The 23,396-nt window shown below is 45.2% G+C and overlaps 1 protein-coding gene across 11 annotated transcripts in view; it reads left to right on the plus strand.

Annotated features, from left to right (window-relative positions):
* The window catches only part of KLHL3 (kelch like family member 3), a 177,395-nt gene that overhangs the window by 143,976 nt on the left and 10,023 nt on the right, over positions 1-23,396 (plus strand). For 10 of the 11 annotated variants that reach the window (XM_087862240.1, XM_087862243.1, XM_087862241.1 and 7 more), the window contains 5 exons: positions 12,050-12,167; positions 12,580-12,777; positions 14,474-14,575; positions 17,615-17,743; positions 21,900-22,040. In XM_087862240.1, coding sequence (XP_087718366.1) covers positions 12,050-12,167; positions 12,580-12,777; positions 14,474-14,575; positions 17,615-17,743; positions 21,900-22,040 — 688 coding nt within the window. Of the gene's footprint in view, positions 1-12,049; positions 12,168-12,579; positions 12,778-13,806; positions 13,913-14,473; positions 14,576-17,614; positions 17,744-21,899; positions 22,041-23,396 lie in introns of those variants that run through there. The other variant, XM_045794633.2, reaches the window with a different exon arrangement.

The raw sequence follows: 23,396 nt of genomic DNA on the forward strand, positions 1-23,396 counted from the left end.
ACAGTTTTAAAAATCAAAGCCAGGTTTGTGCCTGAGTCCCCACTCCACCTGCGGAGACCACCCCTCCCTTTCCAGATGATGAATCTGTGGTTGAAAAAACATCCACCCTTCTTTCAGGAGGCCAGAGTTGTCCCTCTGTCATCTCTACTCCTTAGGAACCACTCTTTCCAGAATGAAAATGTTTAGTTTCTTGGACACATAGACTTCTGCAGGCAACCGGGACCAAGACTTCTTGTGAATGAATCTTTTGAAGGGATTTTACAAAAAGACATCAGTGCTCTTTGCCTCATTGTGCCCCTCACTTTAATCCTTGAATGATTTAGGGTTATCTTGTCCAACCTGCTTCTCAGACTCTACTCTGTCACCATTGTTGGGGCACTTAAATTAGTGAGGGGATCCCCACTGTGCGTGTGAGGAGTGGGGTATGCTGAGGAAAACTACCACTTTGAGGATTATCAGGTGGTACATTATCTCATTAAATCATCACAATATTAGGGCATTACTATTCATATCCCTACTTTACTAAGCTTACTCAGAGAGGTTAAGTAACTTGCCCAGTTACACAGCTAGTAAGTTCAAAGTTGGGGTTTAAGCCAAGGTCTGTGCTTTTTCTCTGAGACCAGATTGCCTTAGGGACAGGTTTTCAGGTTTTGATGGCAGATGAAAAAAATCCTTTTCTTTTCTTTATTATTTTTTTAATATCAAGATTTCCTTTAATTGAACCCTATAACACCCCATTCATCTCCTGAACAGATGCATTTCCAATACATTTACTACTTTTTATTTTAGAATTAAGACTTTATGTTTTTAGAGCAGTTTTAGGTTCACACCAAAATTGAGGGTCAGGTAGAGAGATTTCCCATATACCTTCTGCCCCCATACATGCATAGTTTTCCCCATTATCAACATCCCAGAATATTTTCTTTTAAATTCAGTTTTATTGAGGTATAATTTATACACAATAAAATTCAATCTTTTTAGGGAAAACAATTTGATGAATTTTGGCAAATGTATACAGTTGTTTAATTACTGTCCTAATCAAAATACAGAATATTTTAAGTCCTCCAAAAAGTTCCCTGTGCTGCTCTATAGTCAAGCCCCTTCTTCTACCCCTAGGCCTTGGCAACTACTGATCTGATTTCTGTCCTTACAGCTTTGTCTTTTCTAGAATGTTATATAAATGAAATCATGCCAAATGTAGCCTTTTGAGCTTGCCTTCTTTCTTTTAGCATAATGCTTTTGAGATTCATCCATGTTGTTGCATGTATAAAGAGTTCATTCCTTTAATTGCTGAGTAATATTCCATTGTATGGACGTACCATAATTTGTTTATCATTCATCTGTTGATGGACATTTGGGTATCCATTTTTGGCTATTAAGATAAAGCTGTTTGAACATTCACTTACAGATCCCTGTGTGGACTTATATTTTAATTTCTCTTGGGTAAATAGGATTGCTTGGGTTGTATGGTAAGTATATGTTTAACTTTATAAGAAATTGCTAAAGTGTTTTTCAAGACAGCTGTACCATTATGTATTCCCATCAGCAGCGTATGAGAGTTCCAGTTAATCCACAGCCTTACTACTACTTGTATTATGTATTTTTAAAAATTTTCACCACCGCAGTAGGGATGTGGTGATATCTCGCTATGGTTTTAATTTACAGTTCTCTAATGACTAATGATGTTGAGCATCTTTTCATATGCTTATTTGCCATCTCTATATCTTCTCTGATGAAGTCTGTTCAAAATTTTTTTCCTTTAAAAAAATTGGGTTATTTTATTCTTACTGATTTCTAAGAGTCCTTTGTATGTTGTGGATGTAGGTCTGTTATCAAAATTGTATTTTACAAATATTTTCTCCCAACCTGTATCTTGTCTTTTTATTTTCTTGAAAGTATCTTTGGGAGAACAGAAGTTTTAAATTTTGTCAATTTTTTCTGTTATGATTTATGTATTTTGTGTTTTATAAAAAAAAATCTTTGCATAATCTAAGGTCACAAAGATTTTTTCCTATGCGTTTTTTTCCCCTAGAAACCTTTAAGTTTTAGGTTTTAAGTTTTAGGTTTTACATTTGGATCTATGATCCATTTTGTGATTTCTTTTTAATATGGTGTGTGAAGTAAGGGTCAAGGTTCATTTACTTAATTTTTAACTGTCCAGTTTTTCCACAGCATTTCCTAGAAAGATTCTCCTTTCTCCATCGAATAGGTTTGGTACCTTTGTTGTAAATAATTGACTACATATGTGTTGGTCTATATCTGGATACTATTCTGTTCCTCTTATCTATTTGCGTATCTTTACACCAATACCATGTTGCTTTGATCACTAGCTTTATAGTAAGTCTTGAAATCAGGTAGTATGCGTCCTCCAGTTTTGTTCTTCAGAGTTGTTTTGCCTTTTCTAGGTACTTTGCATGTTCATTTATCTCTTAGAATCAGCTTGCCTATTTCTGCAAAAAAGCCTTTGATAGGGATTGTGTTAAATTTTTAGGATCAATTAGGGGGAATTCACATATTAACAATACACTAGTCCCCTCTTATCCTTCGAGGGTACCCTTATCCTCTTATCCAAGACCCCCCATGGGTGGCTGAAACTGTGGATAGTACTGAACTCTATATATTCCATTTTCTTCCTATACATAAATACTTCAGATAAGATTTAATTTATAAATTGGCACAGTAAGAGATTAATAGCAATAATTAGTGATAAAATAGAACAATTATAACAATACACTGTAATAAAAGTGATGTATATATGTGGTTTCTTTCTCTCAAAATATCTTATTGTACTGACTCACCCTTTTTCTTGTGATGATGAGAGATGATAAAATGCCTACGAGATGAGATGAAGTGAGGTGACTGACGTAGGCTACTATTGACCTTCTGACCTTACGTCTGAAGGAGGATCATCTGCTTCTGGATCAAGGTTGTTCATGGGTAACTGAAACTGTACGAAACAAAGCTGTGAATAAGTGGGTGGGGGGTTGGGTTCTGCTGTTCTAATCTTCTGATCACAATCACGGTGTATATCTCCCTTTATTTTTGTCGTCTTTAATTTCTCTTAGCCACATTTTACAATTCTCAGTGTATGGAGCTTACGGATCCTTTGTTAGATTTATTCCAGGTATTTCATAGTTTTTGACACTCTTATGTTTTCTTTTAAGGTCTTGTTTCTAATAGTTTATTGCTACTATGTAGAAGTACAATGATGAGAAAGACATTTAAGGGGAGGTCGGGTTGGTGATGGCTTCATTGGTTTCTGCAAGCAGGGGCAGTAGTTCCAGAAGGTGACTATATGCCCTGGACTGACACCTCAGGGAGGTATTCAGGGTTCTCGTCTAGAGGGTTACCTCCTTCACTAAACTATAGGTTCCATGATGGCAGATGTTACTCATCTCCGTCCTTGGTACATAGCCTGGAGTCTGGCACAGGGTGGGCAATAGTAAAAGTTTTCATGAATGAGAGATATGTGTGTGTGTGTGTGTGTGTGTATCTTAAAATGTATGTGTATATATATACATATATATATGTATATATATATATACACATATATTTTTTTATTTTTTTAGATTTTTAGAATTTTTTTAAGATTTTATTTTTAAGATTTAAGATTTTTTTAAGATTTTTTAAAAGATTTTATTTTAAAGTAATCTCTACACCCAATGTGGGGCTCAGACTTGCAACCCTGAGATTAAGAGTTGCATGCTCTACCAACTGAGCCAGCCAGGAGCCCTGAAAGAGATATATTTTTATTTATTTTTATTTTTATTGTAAGATTTTATTTACTTATTTGAGAGAGGGGGAAGGAGAAAGAGAGAGAATGAGCAGGGGAGGGGCAGAGGGAAAGGGAAAGAATCTCAAGCAGACTCCCCACTGAGCACAGAGCCCAACACGGGACTCGATCCCATGACCCTGAGATCATGACCTGAGCCAAAACCAAGAGTTAGATGCTTAACCAACTCAGCCACCCATGTGCCTCAAGAGATATATTTTTAAAGAAGAAATAACCTCATAGAGATTTAGTACTGACCATTTCTTTCACCCCTAGTTGTTTTCTAATCCTGTCTGTATTCATACATGTTTTTGCATGGATGTAGGGAGGATTTATGCCCTACTTTGTATTCTCCTTTGATCACTAATGTAGATTGATCCTAGGACATTCAGCTCATCCTACAGGTCCAATATCGAATGAATCCGGTTGTTATTCCTGGGGAGTTAGATAGGTGGTGAAGCATTTAGATGAAAAAAATAGTACCCTCAGTAAAGTAATAAACCATCATGCATGCATTAACTCATTAATTTATTAATTCACTCATTCACCATACTTCCATTGGGAAGTCACCGATTGCCAGGCACTGGGCTTGGTGCTAGAGCCACAGAACCTCATGTGAACTGGCCCCTTCCCCACAGTGCTCCAGACTCAGGCGAAGGAAGACAGACAATTACAGTGGACCATGTATGTGCCACAATGGAGGTACAGGGAGGACACTCTGGGAGCGTGGAGAGGGGAGAGGGCTTGGAGAAAGCTTTCTGCAGGAGCTGACGCCCGAGCTATCTCCAAGGCCAAAGCGATGTTGTCTATGAGAGTGAACTTCGAGAAACTGGTTTCCATGACTGCAGGAAGGAGGGCTAGCTCACCACCTCAGATGGCCACTTAGAGTAAGTTGTCCTTGGTGCTGTGTTCCTTTGCTGGGTTACTGTCCTTATCACCCACAGATAGTTTTAGGATCATTTAAATACGACTTCCTTGTATTTTTAGACCAAGTACTTTATATGCATAATTTTATCCTCATAGCAACTCTGTAAGTTCTAATGTTGGAAGAAACTCCATGTTGGAGATTGAATGGGATGGAATGATGTGCCCAGGGCTCCACAGCTAAGTGGCAGCATGAAGACTCGGATACAGGTCTGGCCAACTCAAAGGCTGTACTTTTTGACCACTACACAATCCTAACTCCACAAGGATGATAACAGCAGATAATAATGATAACCCCTCAAATGTGAGCTCTCAGAATGTGCCAATCCCTGGGCTAAGTGATATACATTTATTATCTCATAGGATTTACGTAATTATAATTGTCCCCATTCTACACATGTGGAAATTGAATCTTGGGTTCTCTCACCTACTCATTATGTATTTCCGCATTACAAATTACCCAAACCTTGGTGACTTAACACAGTAAATGTTTATTATCTCACAGTTCCCTTGGACAGGAGTTCTGGATTGGCTCCGCTGGGACTGGCTCTGCTCATCCTGACTCAGGGCCCCTTATAAAGTAGTTGAGCTCTTGGTTAGGACTGCAGTCATCTTGTTTGGGGTTGTGGGCTGGGGGAGATCTGATTCTAAGCTCACCATTGGGGTTGCTTATAGCCCTCAGTTCCTTACCCTCTCGGCCTCTCCATAAGCTGCCTGAGTGTCCTCACAACATGGAAGCTGGTTTCCCTCAGGGTGAGAGATTCTACAGGAGGGCAGTGAGAGCATGCCCAAGGCAGAAGCTGTAGTCTTTTTATAACCTGTTCTCCAAGTGATGGGACATTTTATCTGCTGTATTTTGTCTGCTGGGTGCAAGTCTGTAAGTCCGGCCCACACTCAAGGGAAGGGGGAATAAGTTCCCTGTCCTGAGTGGAGGAGTGTCAGTTAATTTGTTACGTATCTTTAAAACGTAAGTAGTAAGTAGCTGAGCTGAGATTCAAACTCAGGAGGACCGACTCCAGACCTTGTAGTTTGAGTTGTTCTATTATATTGCCTCCGTATTTCACAAAAGCGTATTTGCTGGGTACTGTGTGGAAAGAAACTCGGTTCCTGCCCTCTGGGGACTTTAAAGAAGTCCTCTGAGAAAGTAAGGTAGAAATACACAAGTGGATGGGGTGCCTGGGTGGCTTCGTCGATTAAGCGTCCAACTTTTGATATCAGCTCAGGTCTTGATCTCAAGGTCATGAGTTCAAGCCACATGAGTTCAAGCTCCATGCTGGGTGTGGAGCCTACTTAAAAAAAAAACACACCAAACTCTCTCTATATATATCCATATATATATGTGTGTGTGTGTGTGTATATATATATAGTATATATATATATATATATAGTGTATATATGGTGTGTATATATATATATATATATAGTGTATATATATATACATATATATATGTAGCCAAATAAGTAGAGGAAGAGAAGTAAAGAGATAATTGGACTAGTTGAAGGTTCACAGCCACAGGAATTGCAAGGCAGGCTAGTAGTTTGGGCTTTCATGAATTCAATCCAGATAGGCTTTCTGACAGAGCACACTTTGAGAAACACAGCAGTGGAGAGAGATTTGCCCTGTCTTCAGCAGTTCTCAGCAGCAAACCTGTTTGCCAGCCAAACCCCCTCCCCGAAAGAAATAGGACTCTGCCTGGAGATAGCTGTGGAGGCTAATGAGAGTATTTTTTCTGAGCCATATATGCACAGATCATACTGACATATTCAAGCCGGAACAGCTAATAGCATCATCTGAGCTCCCACACATCCACCACCCAGCACTTCCCTGAGCCTGGGTTGCCATGGACAACCAGAGGCTGTCTCCCAGTCTCTCAAAACACTCCTACGTTACCCTGTTCCACAGATGGCTGCAGAGAAATGAGATCCCAGCAAGATGCAAATGAACCTTTGGAGATGTACTGAGCCTGGCACTTTTCACTGTCATTTCAGTTCAAGTGACATCTCTATTCAACTCTTTAAGAATGACACTGAAAAGCCATTTGGGCCAGAAGTAGGCAGCTTCCCCCCGAGTTGGGCCGTCCTGCTTTCAATAGATGGCATTGGAAACAAGGCTACCAGCAGCGTGGGTAGGATGACTTCTCAGCTGGGCCAGGCCCCTGGGTGGGGCCTCTTCCATCATGATCGTTCAGATGGACCCAGGCCACGCCTAGAAAACACCCTGGAGTCCTGAAAAAGCCCCATCATCACCCTGGAATTAGTGGTGCTCACTCTGCTGGTTATAGATCATAAGTGTCCTTTTCTACCATTTATGGGGAGTCTGTTTTTTAACAACTGCTTAAAACAATAGTGATGATGCTGGTGTCGATTGAATAGTAGAAGCTAACATTTAGCGTGTATGATGCACCGAGCTCTGGGCTATGTGCTTTGTATCCTTTAAGGCTCCTGACACCCATGATAGAAACATCCTATTATCCTGATAATACAGGTAATGGAAGTGAGTTTGGCAAGGTTAAATGTCTGGCCCATGGTCATACAGCTGTTTAGTGACTCGGCTGATACCTGAGCGCAGACGTGTCTGACTCCAAAGTCCATATATTCCCACTCCTTTTCCCTTCCCCGGGTCTCGCTGTCACATTGCTGGTTCTCCACCTCCCCCTGTCTCTGCACTTGGGCTGTCGGCTCTTGCCTCGAGCACCTGTTGCTCAGGAACCTGCTGGGACAAGTCTTCTGCCTCGACCTCGACATGCTCCTTCGGATGAATTGGTGTTAGCCCTGCGGCCCCACGCACCAGGGTAAGAGAGACTCTCGCTTCCTGCCCTGGCCCGAGGGACCGACTGGCTGGGCCTGCCTTCTGCCCAGCTCACCGGTCATGGAAGAGAGTTTGGACACACACTCCACTCTTGCCTGATGAAAAAAGTTTACAGAGCCCAGGTCATTCCTCTCACCATAGTGGAGAGTCTAATGACTTAGAGGTTAGGGTCATGACTGACAGGTGAGCAAGAAAGCTCTGCTATGTTCCCCTACTGCACCTGTCCCTGGCTAGTCTTGGGTACCGGCTACCTCATGGCTCTCACAAAGAATGGTCTTCGCTTCCCAGGTCACAGTGCTGGAGTTTAAATCCTCCGTGGAAGGATATAGCCTTATATACTTATTTAAAAACCATCTTGTTAGGCCGGGAGTGAAATTTCCTTCCTAAGGAATCAGGTAATTTTTCCATGGTCTCACTCATCTCCCTAAAACAAATGGACATTTGACTTTCCAAAATGAGAGTGTTTTCCTTGGGAGTTGTCCAACAGCCTTGCCATCCACAGTTGAGTCTGGCTCACCTGTATTCTGTCAGCCAGAATTCTCCATCCACCAGAACTTCTGTAGCCTTCAACACCATGGCTCTTGAGGCTTGGGGTTAGGACCCTGAAGTGTGCTGCCAGACTCCCAAGAACACTGCAGTTCTTGAATATGAGTAAATTATGTTTGGTCTAGCATAATTGTTAGTCCAGAACCAGTTCTTTATTGTGATGCCCGTATGACCCCTGGTAGTTCTTTCTCAGGTTTACCTTAAAGGATACATGTTAAAAATAGCAATCATTTAGCTGATCGGACTCAGTAATTTCTATTATTGGTATTACAAGTCTTTAGTAAATTGGGACTCAGGGGTGTGGGGGGAAGAAGGAAATGTGCCTGTGAAACCTCCTGGGCCTGAGTTTTTCTGGAAATGTACAATGAGGGCTTGCAGGAGAGAACTGTTTAAGTGTCTTCATGCCCTGACATCTTACAGTCTTCCTAAGTAGCGAGAGGTTTATAATTTTAGAGATGTCATGCGTGTAGACTTGGGGTACTACTCATTTTTGTCTAATTGGTTGCTAAGATCAGGTATCTATGGAAACAGCCATCCGTTAGTATTCAAGATAGGAAATGTATTTCTTTTACTCCGCACGATTACTTAGCGAGTGTAGTGTTCCTTGTGCGATGGCTTCTTGCAAGACCTGCCATAGAAATTGGATTTCTCAGGCTTGTGAAAGAAACAGAAAGTATACCTTCTCCTCCCCCTGCCTTGAGCTACCTCTGTTTCTTCAGAAACCAAGGGTCCTACTGCACAAAACCTCATAGTTCCTCTTCCCAGATTATTGTACAAGTTGAATATTAAAAGTCGTGTCTCAACAGTGGCTTTATGAGCTCCAAGGCAAGTTTATTTTCAAAACCTTGTTCTGTATTACTTTTGTGTTTCTACTCAGGTTTTACCTTAACATTGGAATTTTTGCATTTGTATAATACTGTTTCTATGTAACACTGAAAATTCTCAGAGATGAGTACTAGATTTTCTCTCCTATGAATATACCTCCCTTCCCCTGGCATAAGATGGTTTCTGGGCTATGGTGAGGTTCCTTGAAAGCTTTGCCTTTTATTTCTATTATATTTTATTTTTATTTTATTTTTTATTTACAGAAGAAGTCTGAAAACTTGTACAAAGAATAAGTGGTTGAGTGAAAAGATGGGAAGAGTTCTCTTTTTCTCTTTTTGTTTATTTTTTTCCTGTCAGATTCTGTCTCCCGAATTGTAGTGTCCAACATATCTTAACCCCAGAAATTGACTCTCTGGACTGTGTGTTTTCTTCCATTTAACTCTGTTTTTTTGTTTTGTTTTGTTTTGTTTGGCTTTTTGCATATGCTACTAACCATTCATTCATTCCTTATTCCAAATATCTTGAGTCCTACTTTTACCTGGCACTGTTAGGCCCTAAGATTATCTTGGTGACTGAGGCAGATACATTTTCTGTCCTGGCCAGGCTCACCATCTCACCAGGGAGACAAGGTAGCCAGGCAGTTACAGTGCAATGTGGGGCAGTTTTAATGAGAGAACACAGGGTATGTGTGATCTCAGAGAAGAGACAGTAACTCAGATGTGAGATCAGAGAGGTCCTCTTGGAGGAGGTGACCCTTGGTCAACTGAGACCTGAAAGATGAGCATGTGTTAGAGCAGAAGGATTAGAAAGGGGGAAGAATGTTTCACAGAGAGGGGACAGAGGGTGTTGAGTGCCTGAGGTCATTGCAGAAAGAAAACTAAAACCTGGTTTTATTTTTACTTACTGCCCAAAATCAGATTTCATGGAAAATCGTTACAGTATTGTGCCTTCATTTTAGCTTTACCAACTCAAAACCAGAAGGACCGTGCATGTACTAGGCATGTTTAAGAATGCGCGGCAAGTCACTGGGGCCCAGAGGAGTAAGGTGGGCATGGCGTGAGTTTGCCAAGAGGCTGTATTCATTACCATCCCCCTTAAACTGTTCATGGATGCCTGTCTAAGCAAAGGATTACAGAAGGGAAGTAATGTCAAATTCAGCTTTTCTTTTAAAAGGTCCACTCTTGACACAGGGCAGCAGACCCTCTGAGCTGGATCAAGGAGAGTCAGATGTAGAATGTTTATTTCCACAAGCAGTCACAGTAGCTCTAAGCTTGGACTGTTTGTCCTGGGTTCCTTTGGAATGTTCCAAAAGTCAGTTCTGAGTTTTTGAACATTAGATACCCACATTTGATCACAGATGGCTGTGACCACCCAGGTGGGCAGTGGGTGAGCTTGGATTTGGAATCTTGGGGCATAAATGATGGACGAGCAGTTGTTGTCGTCCCCAGTTCTACTTCCTGGGGTAGATGCTGTTCACCTGAGGCATGTACTCCTATGAGCTCACAGAGATGTTGATCATCCCTCCTCTCCCCAAATATGTGTTGTGGAGAAGTAAAAGTACTATGGTAATCCATAGTGGCAGAAATTGTTAATGGAACATTGTCAGCAAATCCCTGTGGTCCAACGGTGAAAACTGGTTATCAAAGTATGAATCTTGGAAGAGCAGCATCAACCTCAACCAGGAACTTGCTAGAAATGCCCATTCTCTGTCCCACTCCAGACCTGCTCAATCAGCACCTCTGGCAGGGGCCCAATAATTTGTGTCTCAACAACCCTCGAGGTGATTCTGATGCACACTGAAGCTTGAGGACCATTGGAGGAAATAATACAAGCTATAGGTAATGAGAACATCCCAAGACTCCAAGTGCCTGTGACTTCCACCCCTTTCTCGCCACAGAAGAAGGCATCTTGGAATGCCAGTGAGCGTGATGTCCTTTTGGGGATGACCATGAATTTGCACAAGTTTATTAAAATGCATACACTGTTGTTAACTTGACTACTTTATTTTTTACTGATGACTAATGCATGACAAAAGTCACAGCAACAGGGATACCACAGTTAAATGCCGCGGTTCTATTACTATAGTTGGAACAGTGGCTCTCATTCTTTCTTTTTTTTTTCCAACTGTACCCTACACTAAGAAATATGTTTAAATTGTTATCCAGGAGACACCTACGTGTGTGTAACCACAACAAATGTTTCATGAAATAACACCCTTCCTATATTTTCTGTGCTGCTCTATTAAAAGTATGCTGGTTGCAATGCATAAATTTCATCTCGTGACCCGCTCATGAAATGGGACCTGCAGTTTGAAAAACATGGATGTGGGGAGCTGTCTTTGTGTGGACCCTGTCTCAGGAGCAGGAGAGGGGCGGGGCTGCCTTTACCTCCAAGTCAGGTAGACCTGGTTTTTGGTCTCTGTTCTGCCGCTCTCAGCTGTGTGATCTTGGGCAATTTACTTGTGTTCTCTGAGCTCTAATTTCCTCATCTGTCAATATGGGTAATATCTGTCTCACAGGGTTATGGTGACACGTAAATGACAGCACATTTCACACAGCGACTGGCGGTGGTAGCTACTACCATACTTGTGGGAACAGTATCGTTAGTGCTATTTTTCAGAGCATCATCAGTTACATACATTTTTGTGGCCACTCCCCCAGAGCAGTCTTTCACAGTTTTGCCCCAGACTGCAATGAATAAGTGTTCCCTGTAGTCTGTGTATTCAGAAATATTTTTGAAGTAATTTTCTCCTAAAAATGCATCCAAGTTCTACATGCTATTCCAAAATAGATTCAGGTTTTGATATATATTTTGGAATATTTTGTTTTGATACAAAATTTCGTCCTCCTATCCCAAATCCTTGAGGTCAGTGAGATTGTAGAGCATGCCCTGAGTGGCTGCATGTACCCCCGGCTTAGCCCTGAGCAGAAGTATTTGGGAAGTGTAGACCTTGTGATGGTGTTTCTGTGGCAAGATGTCCCTGTTAGACTTTTCTTGAATTGTCCTGTTTGTTGGTGATTCAGGGTAGCATCTCCATGTATGTAACTCTGTAAACTGGCATGTCAGGTCACTCACAGACCCTGGGCAATTGGCGTGTGCAAGAACCAGGGATTGGTCACGCACACATCCATTAGCTGGGGAGACCCAGCTAATGTCTGTTTGTCTTTCTGGAGGTCATGATTGTGGTTGGTGGCCAGGCCCCCAAGGCGATCCGCAGCGTGGAGTGCTATGATTTCGAAGAGGAGCGGTGGGACCAGATTGCTGAGCTCCCCTCCAGGAGATGCAGGGCAGGTGAGCGGCACCATCTGTCATTTTGTAGCCTGCCTTTCCCCAGTTTGTCTCTGCTCACAGCCGGAAACCCTCCCCTGCTCCTTGTTTCCGCAAACATCTGTGCATTACAGACTCTCTTGCTCTTCCTTCCCCACTTGCCCAATTTCTGGCTGCCCCTTCTGGGGTTGGTTCTTATGTGCTTAGGGACTTCACGCTAGGACGAATATTTGCTTGAATCAAACAACATTGGAAAAGCATATATGAATAGAAATCCTTGAGCCCCATGATGACTTCCAGTTCTGTAAAGTTGGGGATCACTGTCTGTGGTGAATTATTCATGTGACTGCCTGGCTCCCCCATTGTCACTCTTCGTCACCGCATGAGTGATCAGCCACCTGAGATGACCTTGATGCCTTGGTTTCCTGTGCCTCAGGTGTGGTGTTCATGGCTGGTCACGTGTATGCTGTGGGCGGGTTTAACGGCTCACTGCGCGTGCGGACAGTGGATGTATATGATGGTGTGAAGGACCAGTGGACGTCCATCGCCAGCATGCAGGAGCGCCGGAGCACTCTGGGTGCGGCCGTGCTCAATGACCTGCTCTACGCCGTGGGGGGCTTTGATGGCAGTACTGGTAGGTCTGGGATGTGGTCCCCACTCCTCCCAGCCTGGGACATGCCCTCAGTGCAACCCTGGTTTGCTCAGCCAGTTCTTGGGCCAACCTTCTGTCCATCCATAGCTCCTTCCTCAACAGCATACTCATCCTGCCTCATCTCCTACCTTGCTTGCCAGAGCCAGGCCTTCCTACACACAGGATATATAACTGCCCACATGCTATCATTTTTAGGACTCTAGGAAGGATCCTGCACTCAGAAGAGGTCCTTTTCTCCTTTCCATTGTTTGGAAACCCATTTTTTCAAAAGACGAGACTTAGAAAGAGAGCATGCTCAGCTGCAGGGCATCTCAGGACTGTCCGAACCCTCTGCTGAACGGACAAGGGAGCTGGGGTTCAGCCATGGGAGAGACCTGGCTCGGGCCCTCCATCTTTGTCCATTGCCCTTTTACTGCCCCATAAAGCTTTGCCCAGCTGCGCCACTGCAGGAGCGTCGCCTTGCTCCTGGCTTCTATGTCATTGTAGAGTTCAAATCAGAAGCTATGAATAGATGTGGACTTGGAGAGATTATCTCCTCTCTCCTATACTTCCAAGTGAAAGTCTCTGTAGACAGTAACTCTGTTACACTGAAATGCTCCCAGGGATGTGGAAAACAATATTTTTTACTTCCCTGAATTTTCATTTATGTCTTTATCTCTTGGTAACCTTTCCCAGTCCTCTCTTTGCCTCTCTCATAAAATTCCAGGGTCTGCAGCCCCTCCAGGGGCTGCTTCTAGTGGGCAGAACCTGAGTAATAAAGAGAAGAAAGGGGAGTGGAGCATTGTTTCTTTTAGAAATTGCTCTCAGCTGCAAGTAGAAAACCTCACTCAACTGTGGCTGAAACAATTGAGAGGTACTGTTTTACCCATGAAATAAGGAGTCTGGAAGTTGGCAGTTGCTCACTTCACTTGCTAAAGAATATTGGGGCCAACCTCTTTAAACATCTCTTGGCTGTATCCTCCTGATCATAAGATGGCTGTTACAGCTCCAGCCAGCACATTTGTATTCCAGGTTGGTGTTGGCACTTGTATCAGAAAAAGAAAGCCTATTTCACAAATGCCTATCAGACTTCTACTTGGGCTTCATTGACTGGGTCACCCCTAGGGAGTCTGGGAAGGTAAGTGTTGAGTTTTCTAGCTTCTAATGTAGAGGAAGAGAAGGGAAAAGAAGGTGTTTGGTGAGGCAACCTAGGTTTTCCCTCCATTCTGTTAGGATAACAGTTTACGTTTGCAGGGCAGTTCCGTTATACCCCCGTGTCCTCTCTCTCTTTTTAAGATTTATTTATTTGACAGAGAGAGAGAGACAACCAGCAAGAGAGGGAACACAAGCAAGGGAGTGGGAGAGGAAGAAGCAGGCTCCCAGCAGAGCAGGGAGCCCGATGTGGGGCTGAATCCCAGGACCCTGGGATCACACCCTGAGCCGAAGGCAGACGCTTAACAACTGAGCCACCCAGGTGCCCCAGCCCCGTGTCCTCTCTTGATCCACCCTGAGTCAGGCCTCAGTGGACCTCTCAGGTAGACTCACTGTAGATGTGCTTCAGGGAGGTGCCCCAGACGGCACTGCGAGGGAGAGGTGGTGCTCAGCCACACACGCGGATTTCTCACCCTCCCCAGCCTCCCTTCGGCACACTGGGTGAGGCCTCGCACCATAGAAATCTCATGAGTCTCTTGTCTCCCAGGGCTAGCGTCCGTGGAAGCCTACAGCTACAAGACCAACGAGTGGTTCTTCGTGGCCCCAATGAACACGCGGCGGAGCAGCGTGGGTGTGGGTGTCGTGGAGGGTAAGGAATGGCAGGGGGTGGCGGCCCATCCGTGCCCCAGCCCATGGGTCTTGTCCTAGTGCCCCAGCTCTGTTCCTCCCATCACAGCTGTGAGTCAGGTGCTAGCATCCTGACAGAACAGGTGAGGAAAGTTGAGGTGCAGAGAGGTGCAGCTACTGGCTCAAGGCTAGCGGGTGGCCAGCTGTGTTGGGAGGAGTAAGAGGAGCCTAAGCGGAAACACCGGCCTATCCCTTTGGCCCCTTGTCAACAGTTCTGTTATAGGTTGAGGAATCTAGAGTCAGCATATAACCTAGGAGTATAGTGTGGTGGGGGTAAGAGTTCATTTTGTTTCATTAATTTTGTCCTCCTGTTCCTATGTTGACCATTAACACATTTACAGAGCCTTGACTGAGGTGGGTGTTTCTTCCCAGGTCTGATTACTGTCACTGAAGGACAGGTGGGTGTTAGAGTTCTATTCTCATCAGGAAGGGTGTGTGGGGTCAGGTGGGTGGGAGGGATGACGTCTGGGGCACAGTTAGACAGGGCTTTGTAGTTTATAAAGGGATCTTTTATATACAAATTTTGTTCCCCAATTCCTTTTGAAGGAGATAGGCAGGGCTTTGATTTTCTCCATTCTCCAGATGGGGAAATGGAGTGCCAGAGGGGCACGTGATGTGCCCATTAGTCAACGGCACAGCCAGTCCTTGAGTGCAGGTCTTCTGACTCCCAACTCAGTGCTTTTTTCCATTATGCTACACTCTTTCAGACCATTAGCAAATGCTAATAGGGAGTTTTATAAATACGTATGAATTCAGTGTTTTAAAGTATAGAATATGATTTGGACTAAAATGTTATCCTTTGTAGGACAACACTGATTCATTAGCCTGTCCTAAAAGAGGGAATTTAGCTGGAATACCTGTGCATTTGGACTTGTATGCAGACATTCTCTCTCTCTCTCTCATGTGCACCCCCCGAGAACACATGTACTTGCTCTGGGGAGAGTGTAATGTGCAGTGATTAGACATTAACAGAAATATTCTTTTCTCTCACTGCCTTTCTTGGTTTGTACCAGTATTACATAAATTTCCATTTAAAAGTACATCGTTCTAACAGACTAAATAAGTCATCCTGGTGAGTGCAAGGATTTTGTCCTCCTATCAAGATAAATTGTTTTTTGCAATCTCATCCTCCTGGTGGAACAGAAATTGATTTGTCTGCCAAATGTAAGTGCTTTGTCTAGCCACCTTCCCATTTCCCCCCTTGTTCCTCAGCCAGGAATATCAAACAATAGAGTAGGGGTTAAAAATAGCAAGGCCCTGTTAAGAGACTCAAGGAGAAACCTTGAGTGGGTATTTTTTCAGCTGACGCAAGGTCAATATGGTTGGTGGGGGTTAGAGAAGTTACTTCCATGATGATGCTTTGAAATCGTCCCCTTGACAAGGACTCCTGGGAGCACGTTGTGTGTGTGGGAGGAATGCTGTCTTGTAGTGTGCTGTTGACAGACGACAGCCTGGCAAGGTGTTGATCTTGTGCACCCTGACTGTGAAGCTCTCTGGCTGTGGGTCACCCTCAGCAGCAGAGGGGCCTCCTCACAGCTCTGATGAGAATGTTTCAGGAGGATCTTAGAGGGCCTCTGCTTCCCTGTGGCCTTATAGGTATGGTTCTCCATGTCGTCATGGTGCTCTCCTCCCTCTCCCCGTCTCCTGCCATGGCTGCCTGGTCTCAGTGACCCTGTGGGGACCCTCGGGAGCTTCTCATCTCCTCCACACGCCAGGCCTTCCTCCTATCTGAGTGACTTAGGCTTTGGTGAGCGGTGGGCAGCTGGGTGGGTAGGCGGTTGTGTCCTGGCCAGCACACGTCACAGGAGCAGCCTGGACTCTGGAAGAGCTTCTGGATCAGGCATTTTTCTTCTGGCTTAGGTGAGGGCAGAACTGGGGACGAGGTGTCCCTTTCTTTTAGCAAGTCCACTGGAAAGGACTCTGGGGCAGAAAACAAAACCAGCCTCCATGATAGAGGAAGAAACAATTTTACATTTGATAGGGCAATAGTCGTGATGATATGGCACCGTTTTGAGCCTCTTTCTAACTTAAAAGAATTATAGACTTCCAAATAATAGTTGTACTTTTGTTATCTCTCCCTTAGTAAAGCACACAGTGACAAACATCTTTTAATTAGTAACTCTGTTAAGTGGATTGGCGGTGGGTGGTGTTTATTTAGTCTACAGCTAGTGTTTAAGATCTTTGTTATAACTCTTTTGTTCTCCATCAATCTGTGGCCCACAGGTGAAGTAGGACTTCCCCGCGCCCCCCCCCCCACAAGGGGGGGGAGGGTAGAGAGAGGAGACCCTCCATATTGGAATCTCTGCTCTTTGGGAGCACTCTAATGCCCATTTCCTGCCCCATGTCCAGCCTCACACTCAGCCCCAGGCAGAAATGATGCTTTTGGGGAGCAGCTTACGGTATTTTTATTTTAAAAATGGGTAGTGGTGTTTCGGGGATCTTGTGCATGGCTCAAAGGTCACAAGGGAGCTGAAAGATGGCTTCCAGCCAGCCCGGCCCAGAGCGCAGGCAGAGAACTCCACCCACGTGCTCCATTTGCTGGCATTGTGGTTGGAGCGCACGACTGATGGTGAACGCAGGGTTTGAGTTCTCACTGAATATTTTCCTGTATTTGTTTTGTCTGCTCTTGTGAGCCTTTAGCCAGAAAGTCACCCTGCCTGCCTGTAGCTGGGGCCCTCTAGCTTTTCGTGTCTTTGTCGCCTTATTCTGGAGAAGATCTCATGTTGTGCACTAGCAAGAGTAGGCTGAGCCCCTTCGGGCGGTGCCAGGCCATAGCTCTGCTTGGGGTATATAAGGTGCTTATTTAGAAAGATGCTCAGTACTGCTTCAGGGAGCCTCATGGCTCACGAGGAAGTAGAAGGGATGTGAAGAATGCTTAGTCTGGTTTGTGGTCTCTGGAGAGAGGAAAGGGGCCCTGAACTCTGATGGAGGTGAAGGTGCCCCCGTGGGTTAAAGATGGGGTTTCAGCCGGCACCACCCTCAGCCACCGCGTCTGTTCCAGGGAAGCTGTACGCTGTCGGAGGTTACGACGGGGCTTCTCGCCAGTGCCTGAGCACCGTGGAGCAGTACAACCCGGCAACCAATGAGTGGACATACGTGGCGGACATGAGCACCCGCCGCAGCGGAGCAGGTACGGGGAGCCTCAGGGTGCAGGCTGTGTCTGATCTGCTCTCAGGGGGGTCTGGAGACCAGCAGGTGCATGTTCTACCTGATTTTACCTTCCCGTTCTTTCCTATTTATTTATTTATTTTTTTAAAAAATTTTAGATTGATTTATTTATTTGAGAGAGAGAGAGCTCACAGAGGGAAAGGGAGAAGCAGACTCCCTGATGAGCAGAGAGCCTGATGTGGGACTCGATCCCAGGACTGTGGGATCATGACCTGAGCCGAAGGCAGATGCTTAACCGACTGAGCCACCCGGGCACCCCCCTGTTCTTTCCTTTTAAAGTCTGTGATGCCACTGGCACCTTCGTAACTCAACGCAAGCCCCTCGCAGGAGATATTCTCTTCACCATCATCCCTTCCATTTCTGTGGAGATGTCCACATCCCTGGGAAGTGAAGGCTCGCTATGTGCCACGTGCTGTCCTAATAAGTACCTTCTGTACTTGAATTTATTTAATCCTCACCACTGCCCTAAGAGGTGGACACAACATCAGTGCCACTCAACAGAAAGTAAGTTGCCCAGGGGGCAAGTCATTTGCCCAAGGTCGTATACCTGGTAGAATAGGATTCCCACTCAGCTTTGTGTCCAAAGTTAGCGTTTTTGACCCCTAAATGATTACAGTCTCATTCTTAGAAAGTAGCAGGGTGAGCACAGCTGTCCCTGTGTGGTGGATGAAACGGAAGTCTGCCTGTCTGGAGTCTCTGTCTTGGGGGTTGAAATTGTTCCTATTTGGAGATAAACTTCTCTCTCTCTCCCTGCTTGCCCTCCCCCACTCCACCTCCTCCCCACATGGAAAGGGAAGGCCTTCGCAAGTGTGGCTCACTTCTGAATCCTGTGGGAAGACTAGGAGCTGTGGGCTCCTTGGAGATTTTCCAGGAAGTGGAACCATCATCTTAGAGGCCCAAAGAAAGGGTCTGAGAGGACAAACAGAGACAATGGACACTGGGCCCTGGCTCTCCGTTCTGGTTCTGTCGGGGGGTGGTGGGTGTTGACCAGCCTGGGACTGGTGGGAAGGTTGTCTGCCTTTTGCCAAGGGAAGCCACCATTGGGAGTTTTCATCCACAATGCTCTTTCTTTTTCTTTTTTGTGTTTTTTAAAATTGAGGTGTAACTGACATTCAACACTGTATGAGTTTCAGGTCTACCACATCAGTACTTGATATTTGTATATATTATGAATTGATCACCACATACACTAACAACGGCCACCACACATAGTCTTAAATTTTTTTTTTCTTGTGATGAGAATTTGTAAGACCTACTTTCTTAGCAACTTTCAGATGTGAAATACAGTATTATTAATTATAGTTGCCATGCAGTACAGGACATTCCCATGACTTTTTAATTTTGTAACTGGAAGTTTGTACCTTTTGACCAGCTTCGCCCTTTCGGCCCACCCTCTAACCCCTGCCCTTGGCTACCATCAGTCTGTTCTCTACACTGTGAGTTTTGATTTTTTTTTTAAGACTCCACATATACGTGGAGATCATATGATATTTTCTCTGTTTGACTTATTTTACTTGGTATAATGCCTTCAAGGTCTTTCTTTTTTTATATCTTTTCTTTTTTGTATTTTTGAAGATCGAATTGTGATCTCACTTTATAGTACCGAACACATGACCACTTCCTCAGCATTCCTTAAAAATTATGCTTTCTTAATATTATTCAAAAAGCTTTGTGTGCTCACTGGTTAGAAGAGAAAAAAGGTGTATGGTCCCATTTAAGAAGCGTTTGTGTTTGGAATGCTATTTTTAGTGGGCTTGTTTCTGGTGCTTCTGACCAGTTGGCCCTTCCTGAACAGAACACGGAGCAAATGTCTGGAAGTCAGGATACCTGTGCTTTAGTGCTGGGTCTGCTCGAACTTGCCACGCGACCTTGGGCACGTCTCTTCCCCCTTTCTGGCTTCTGATTTGTCAGGCATGAAATGAGCAGGTTGTAGTAGATGTTCCTTAGAGGGCAGGGTAATTCCCACATCCTTTGGCTCCTCTCCCTTCATAGAGCTCTTTTAGTAATTGTGGTTTATGGAGTCTTTGTCGAGTTGTCTCTGAACCTCCTAGGAATCCTCTGTGACTTGAGGTGTGAGAGCAAGTTCAAAGCTCAAGGATATAGGGCCAGCTCAGGAGGAGTGGGGCAGCCCTGAGATACAGGGCTGCTTCTAGAATGTCTCAAGCAGAAAGTGTGGAGGGGCAGCCCTGAGTGGAGCCACTAGCTCAGACCTGCCTCACCTGCCTTAGAGCTGCCTCTGGGGGCGAGCAGCTCTGTCTCTGCCTGGCTTCCCAGGGATTGTTGCTGTGTGGAGTTCACTTGAGCTGCCCTTACCTTTACCTGGGCTAGCAGCCCTTTACAGTGGCATCTCTCCTGCCTGTGTCCCTGGGTTAACTCAATTTAGGGGATGCTCTGTCGGCCAGAGGCAGACTCTTTACTCACCTTCCTGTCAGAGCCGTGGTGTCAGGCTCCCAGGTCCGCTTTCATTTTGTGCTTCACGTCCCTAAGATTTGGGAAAACCACATCTCCAGAGTGGAGAACCCACATACTTGGATGATGAGTGTTCTTTGGTGGCTGAAGACTCAAAGACTCTGGTGTCTGGCTGCCTCTGGGCCCTTTAAAGTGCCAGCAGCCCCCGTGGCTCTGGGTCTGGGAGACCTCTGCATGAACATTTGTGGAAGAGGCTACAGAAGGACGGGCGGGACCCCAAGGGTCTGGAATGCTGCTTGCTTCTTCATTCATGAGTTATGCTAGCAAACGGTTGGGGGGTAAAGAGTCCAACTCTGGGACCAGGCTGAGCTGGGTCCTGCTGAGCTTGGAAGAGGGGTGGGCAGATGAGGCTGCTTTGGAACACGAATTGTCTTAAACCCAAGTCTGTTAGCTAGCCGTTGTTGATACAACACCACCATCTGCTGTTAGTTTCGGGCAACTGTGAGAACCCACTAGCATAGCAGCATAATTGCTAGATGGGATTTTACATATTTCGTCATTCAAACAATAAACCCAGTACCGCCAGGCACAGGGAAACAGATGAGATAAGATAGACAGGGTCCTTGTCCATGGGAAGCTTATGTCCTAGAAATCGAGGGCTCAGGTCCAACACGTGGCTGCACATCCCCAAATCACCTGAGGTCCTTGTTCTCATTCCCAGCCAGGGTCTCCAGGAATGAGTCCCTGGAATCTCTCTTTGCAAAATCTCCCCACCCGATTGAGAGGCAGCCTGTCGTGGGGCAGAGTAGTCCGTGGTCCCCTGGAGCTACCCATGCAGTCCCGCTCCCTCGCTTTGCAGATGGGAGAACTGAGGCCTAGAAGGGGCAAGTTAGAGATCCAGGTCCAGACCCCACGTATCCTGGCCACCAGGTCATTTGCTCTTTCGGGGGTCCTGGGCCACCCTCCTTCCTGCTGGCTTTTATTCCCATGACTTGCATGAAAGGATTTTAAAAGGTTCTTCTAAATCCTGCCTGCGATGCCATTCTAGGAGTCGGCTCAGGCCTCTCAACATGGGGAGTGATGGAATGCCTCTCTCCTCTGCAAGCTGAGAGGAGAGCATGGGCAGAAGGAATGGGTTCTGCTTCCCAGGCAGGGCCATCTGCGTGGTAATGACGTCAGCATAGCTGCTGTGCAGCTCGTTTCCAGTTTGCACTCTTTCTGCACAACCAGTGTGATAGAAGGCTGAGGAATACGAGTAATACAACATTGTAGAAAAACTTGGCAACACAGCCCAAAGGGAGGCCAGATTTGACCCTCTGGAAATAACTACTCCTAAAGTTTTGGAGGGTGTCTTTCAGCCTTTTTTTTTCTTTTCTCTTTTTTCTTTGCACATGAACTCTCTTTCCCCCATGTTATACCCACATACATACACACACGTATGTATGTATATATGTATATTTATGTTTCTTTAAATAGACACGGGGTCATTTTTGCTTTATCTGTAGGGGATTCTCAGGTTGACAGTCTTAGGAGGCAGGCAGGCTGTCATTCTGTGTGTTCTACAGATGAGGGCACCGAGGTCCAGGGGAACAAACCAGCACTCCCCAGGTCGCCCTGCTGGTGACGCTGCCCAGGACCAGACACCAGGCCTCCTGGTTTCTGGTGGTGGTTGCCAGCCTGAGGTTGGGATGCTGTGCTCTGCGTTTCAGGGGTCGGGGTGCTCAGTGGCCAGCTGTATGCCACAGGTGGGCACGACGGGCCCCTGGTGAGGAAGAGCGTTGAAGTTTACGATCCCGGAACAAACACCTGGAAGCAGGTGGCAGACATGAATATGTGCCGGCGTAATGCAGGTAATGTGACTGCTCTCTCCTTCTGCCCTTGGGGGGGTGTGGGTGCAAACACCAGCTGTAAGATGAAGGCAGAGTGGAGAGACTCCCAGAACCTGGGCCCGAGCTTGTACCTCAAACAGGAGTAGCCGTTCGCCAGGTGAGTGCTGGGCTAGGAGAGGGGAGAGCTGAGGAACGCAAACGCTAGCCACAGAGTCCCCCACTTAGATGCAAGGGGCTGATGACTTTGTACACATGTGGGCACACACCCAGAAAAGCCCTCTGACTGCCATCAAAACCCACTGCCCACTGGCTCTGTTGGGTAGCTAAGCACAGGGCTATGTGGACGTGGCCAGTCAGTGATGCTTGGTTTTGTGGTTTTTTTTTTTTTTTTTTTTTTTTTTTTAAGATTTTACTTATTTATTTGACAGAGAGAGAGGCAGTGAGAGAGGAGACACAGCAGAGGGAGTGGGAGAGGGAGAAGCAGGCTTCCCGCTGAGCAGGGAGCCCGAGGCAGGGCTTGATTCCAGAATGCTGGGATCATGACCTGAGCCGAAGGCAGACGCTTAACGACTGAGCCACCCAGGCGCCCCAGTTCTGTGTTTTCTTTGCCAGTACCTGACTCTGAGAGCCTCTCACTTCTCACCTGAAACCCATCTTCTTCCTTTTATGGGTAACAGGGCCCTAATTCATTCTCCAGTAGGAGCACTTCCCATATTCTTCGTTTTGTACCTCCTGTCTCTCTCTCCCCTCCCTCTTTTCCTTCCTGTGGGAATGATTTATCTTAGAGTGTTTAGATTTTTATTCTGGGAGCCCGATATCCCTATTCAGCTCTTTGCCTTAACAACTTTGCCCTATGGATCGTGTCCTATGTTGGTATATCTTGTTTTATGCCTCTTTGCTCTAGGAAAGTGTGGGCTTCGCTTAGCTTCCCAGGCTGGAAAGACAAGCAGGTGACCTTCAGGCAGATTTATTTCCTTTATACTCAAATTACGTATTTGCTAAACTCATTTGTAGCTCATATGTTGAAAGTGTAAACAGAGGGGAGTTTATTAGTTTGCCCATTGCCTGAGCCTGCTGTGATAACTTGGTATTTGGCCTTAAGACCCATGAGCGAGGGATTACAGAACCCCTGAGACAGCTAGTGTATCAAGAATCTGAGAATTAAGTTTAGATGTCAGTGTGTATATATGTACACATTCACGTAGAGATATTTCTTTTTTTTTATAGCAAAAGTAGAATCCTACTTAATGCTGTTTTATAACCTGCTTTTCTAATCCACTTTACAATCTTTTGTGACTATCTTTTTATAACACGAAATAGATTTACATGATATTTTAAATAGCTGTATCACAATTTAAAAATCTCATCTACTATTGG

Source organism: Ursus americanus, chromosome 5 (assembly GCF_024610735.1).
Source record: "Ursus americanus isolate L20-20 chromosome 5, mUrsAme1.1.p, whole genome shotgun sequence".
Lineage (NCBI taxonomy): Eukaryota > Metazoa > Chordata > Mammalia > Carnivora > Ursidae > Ursus > Ursus americanus.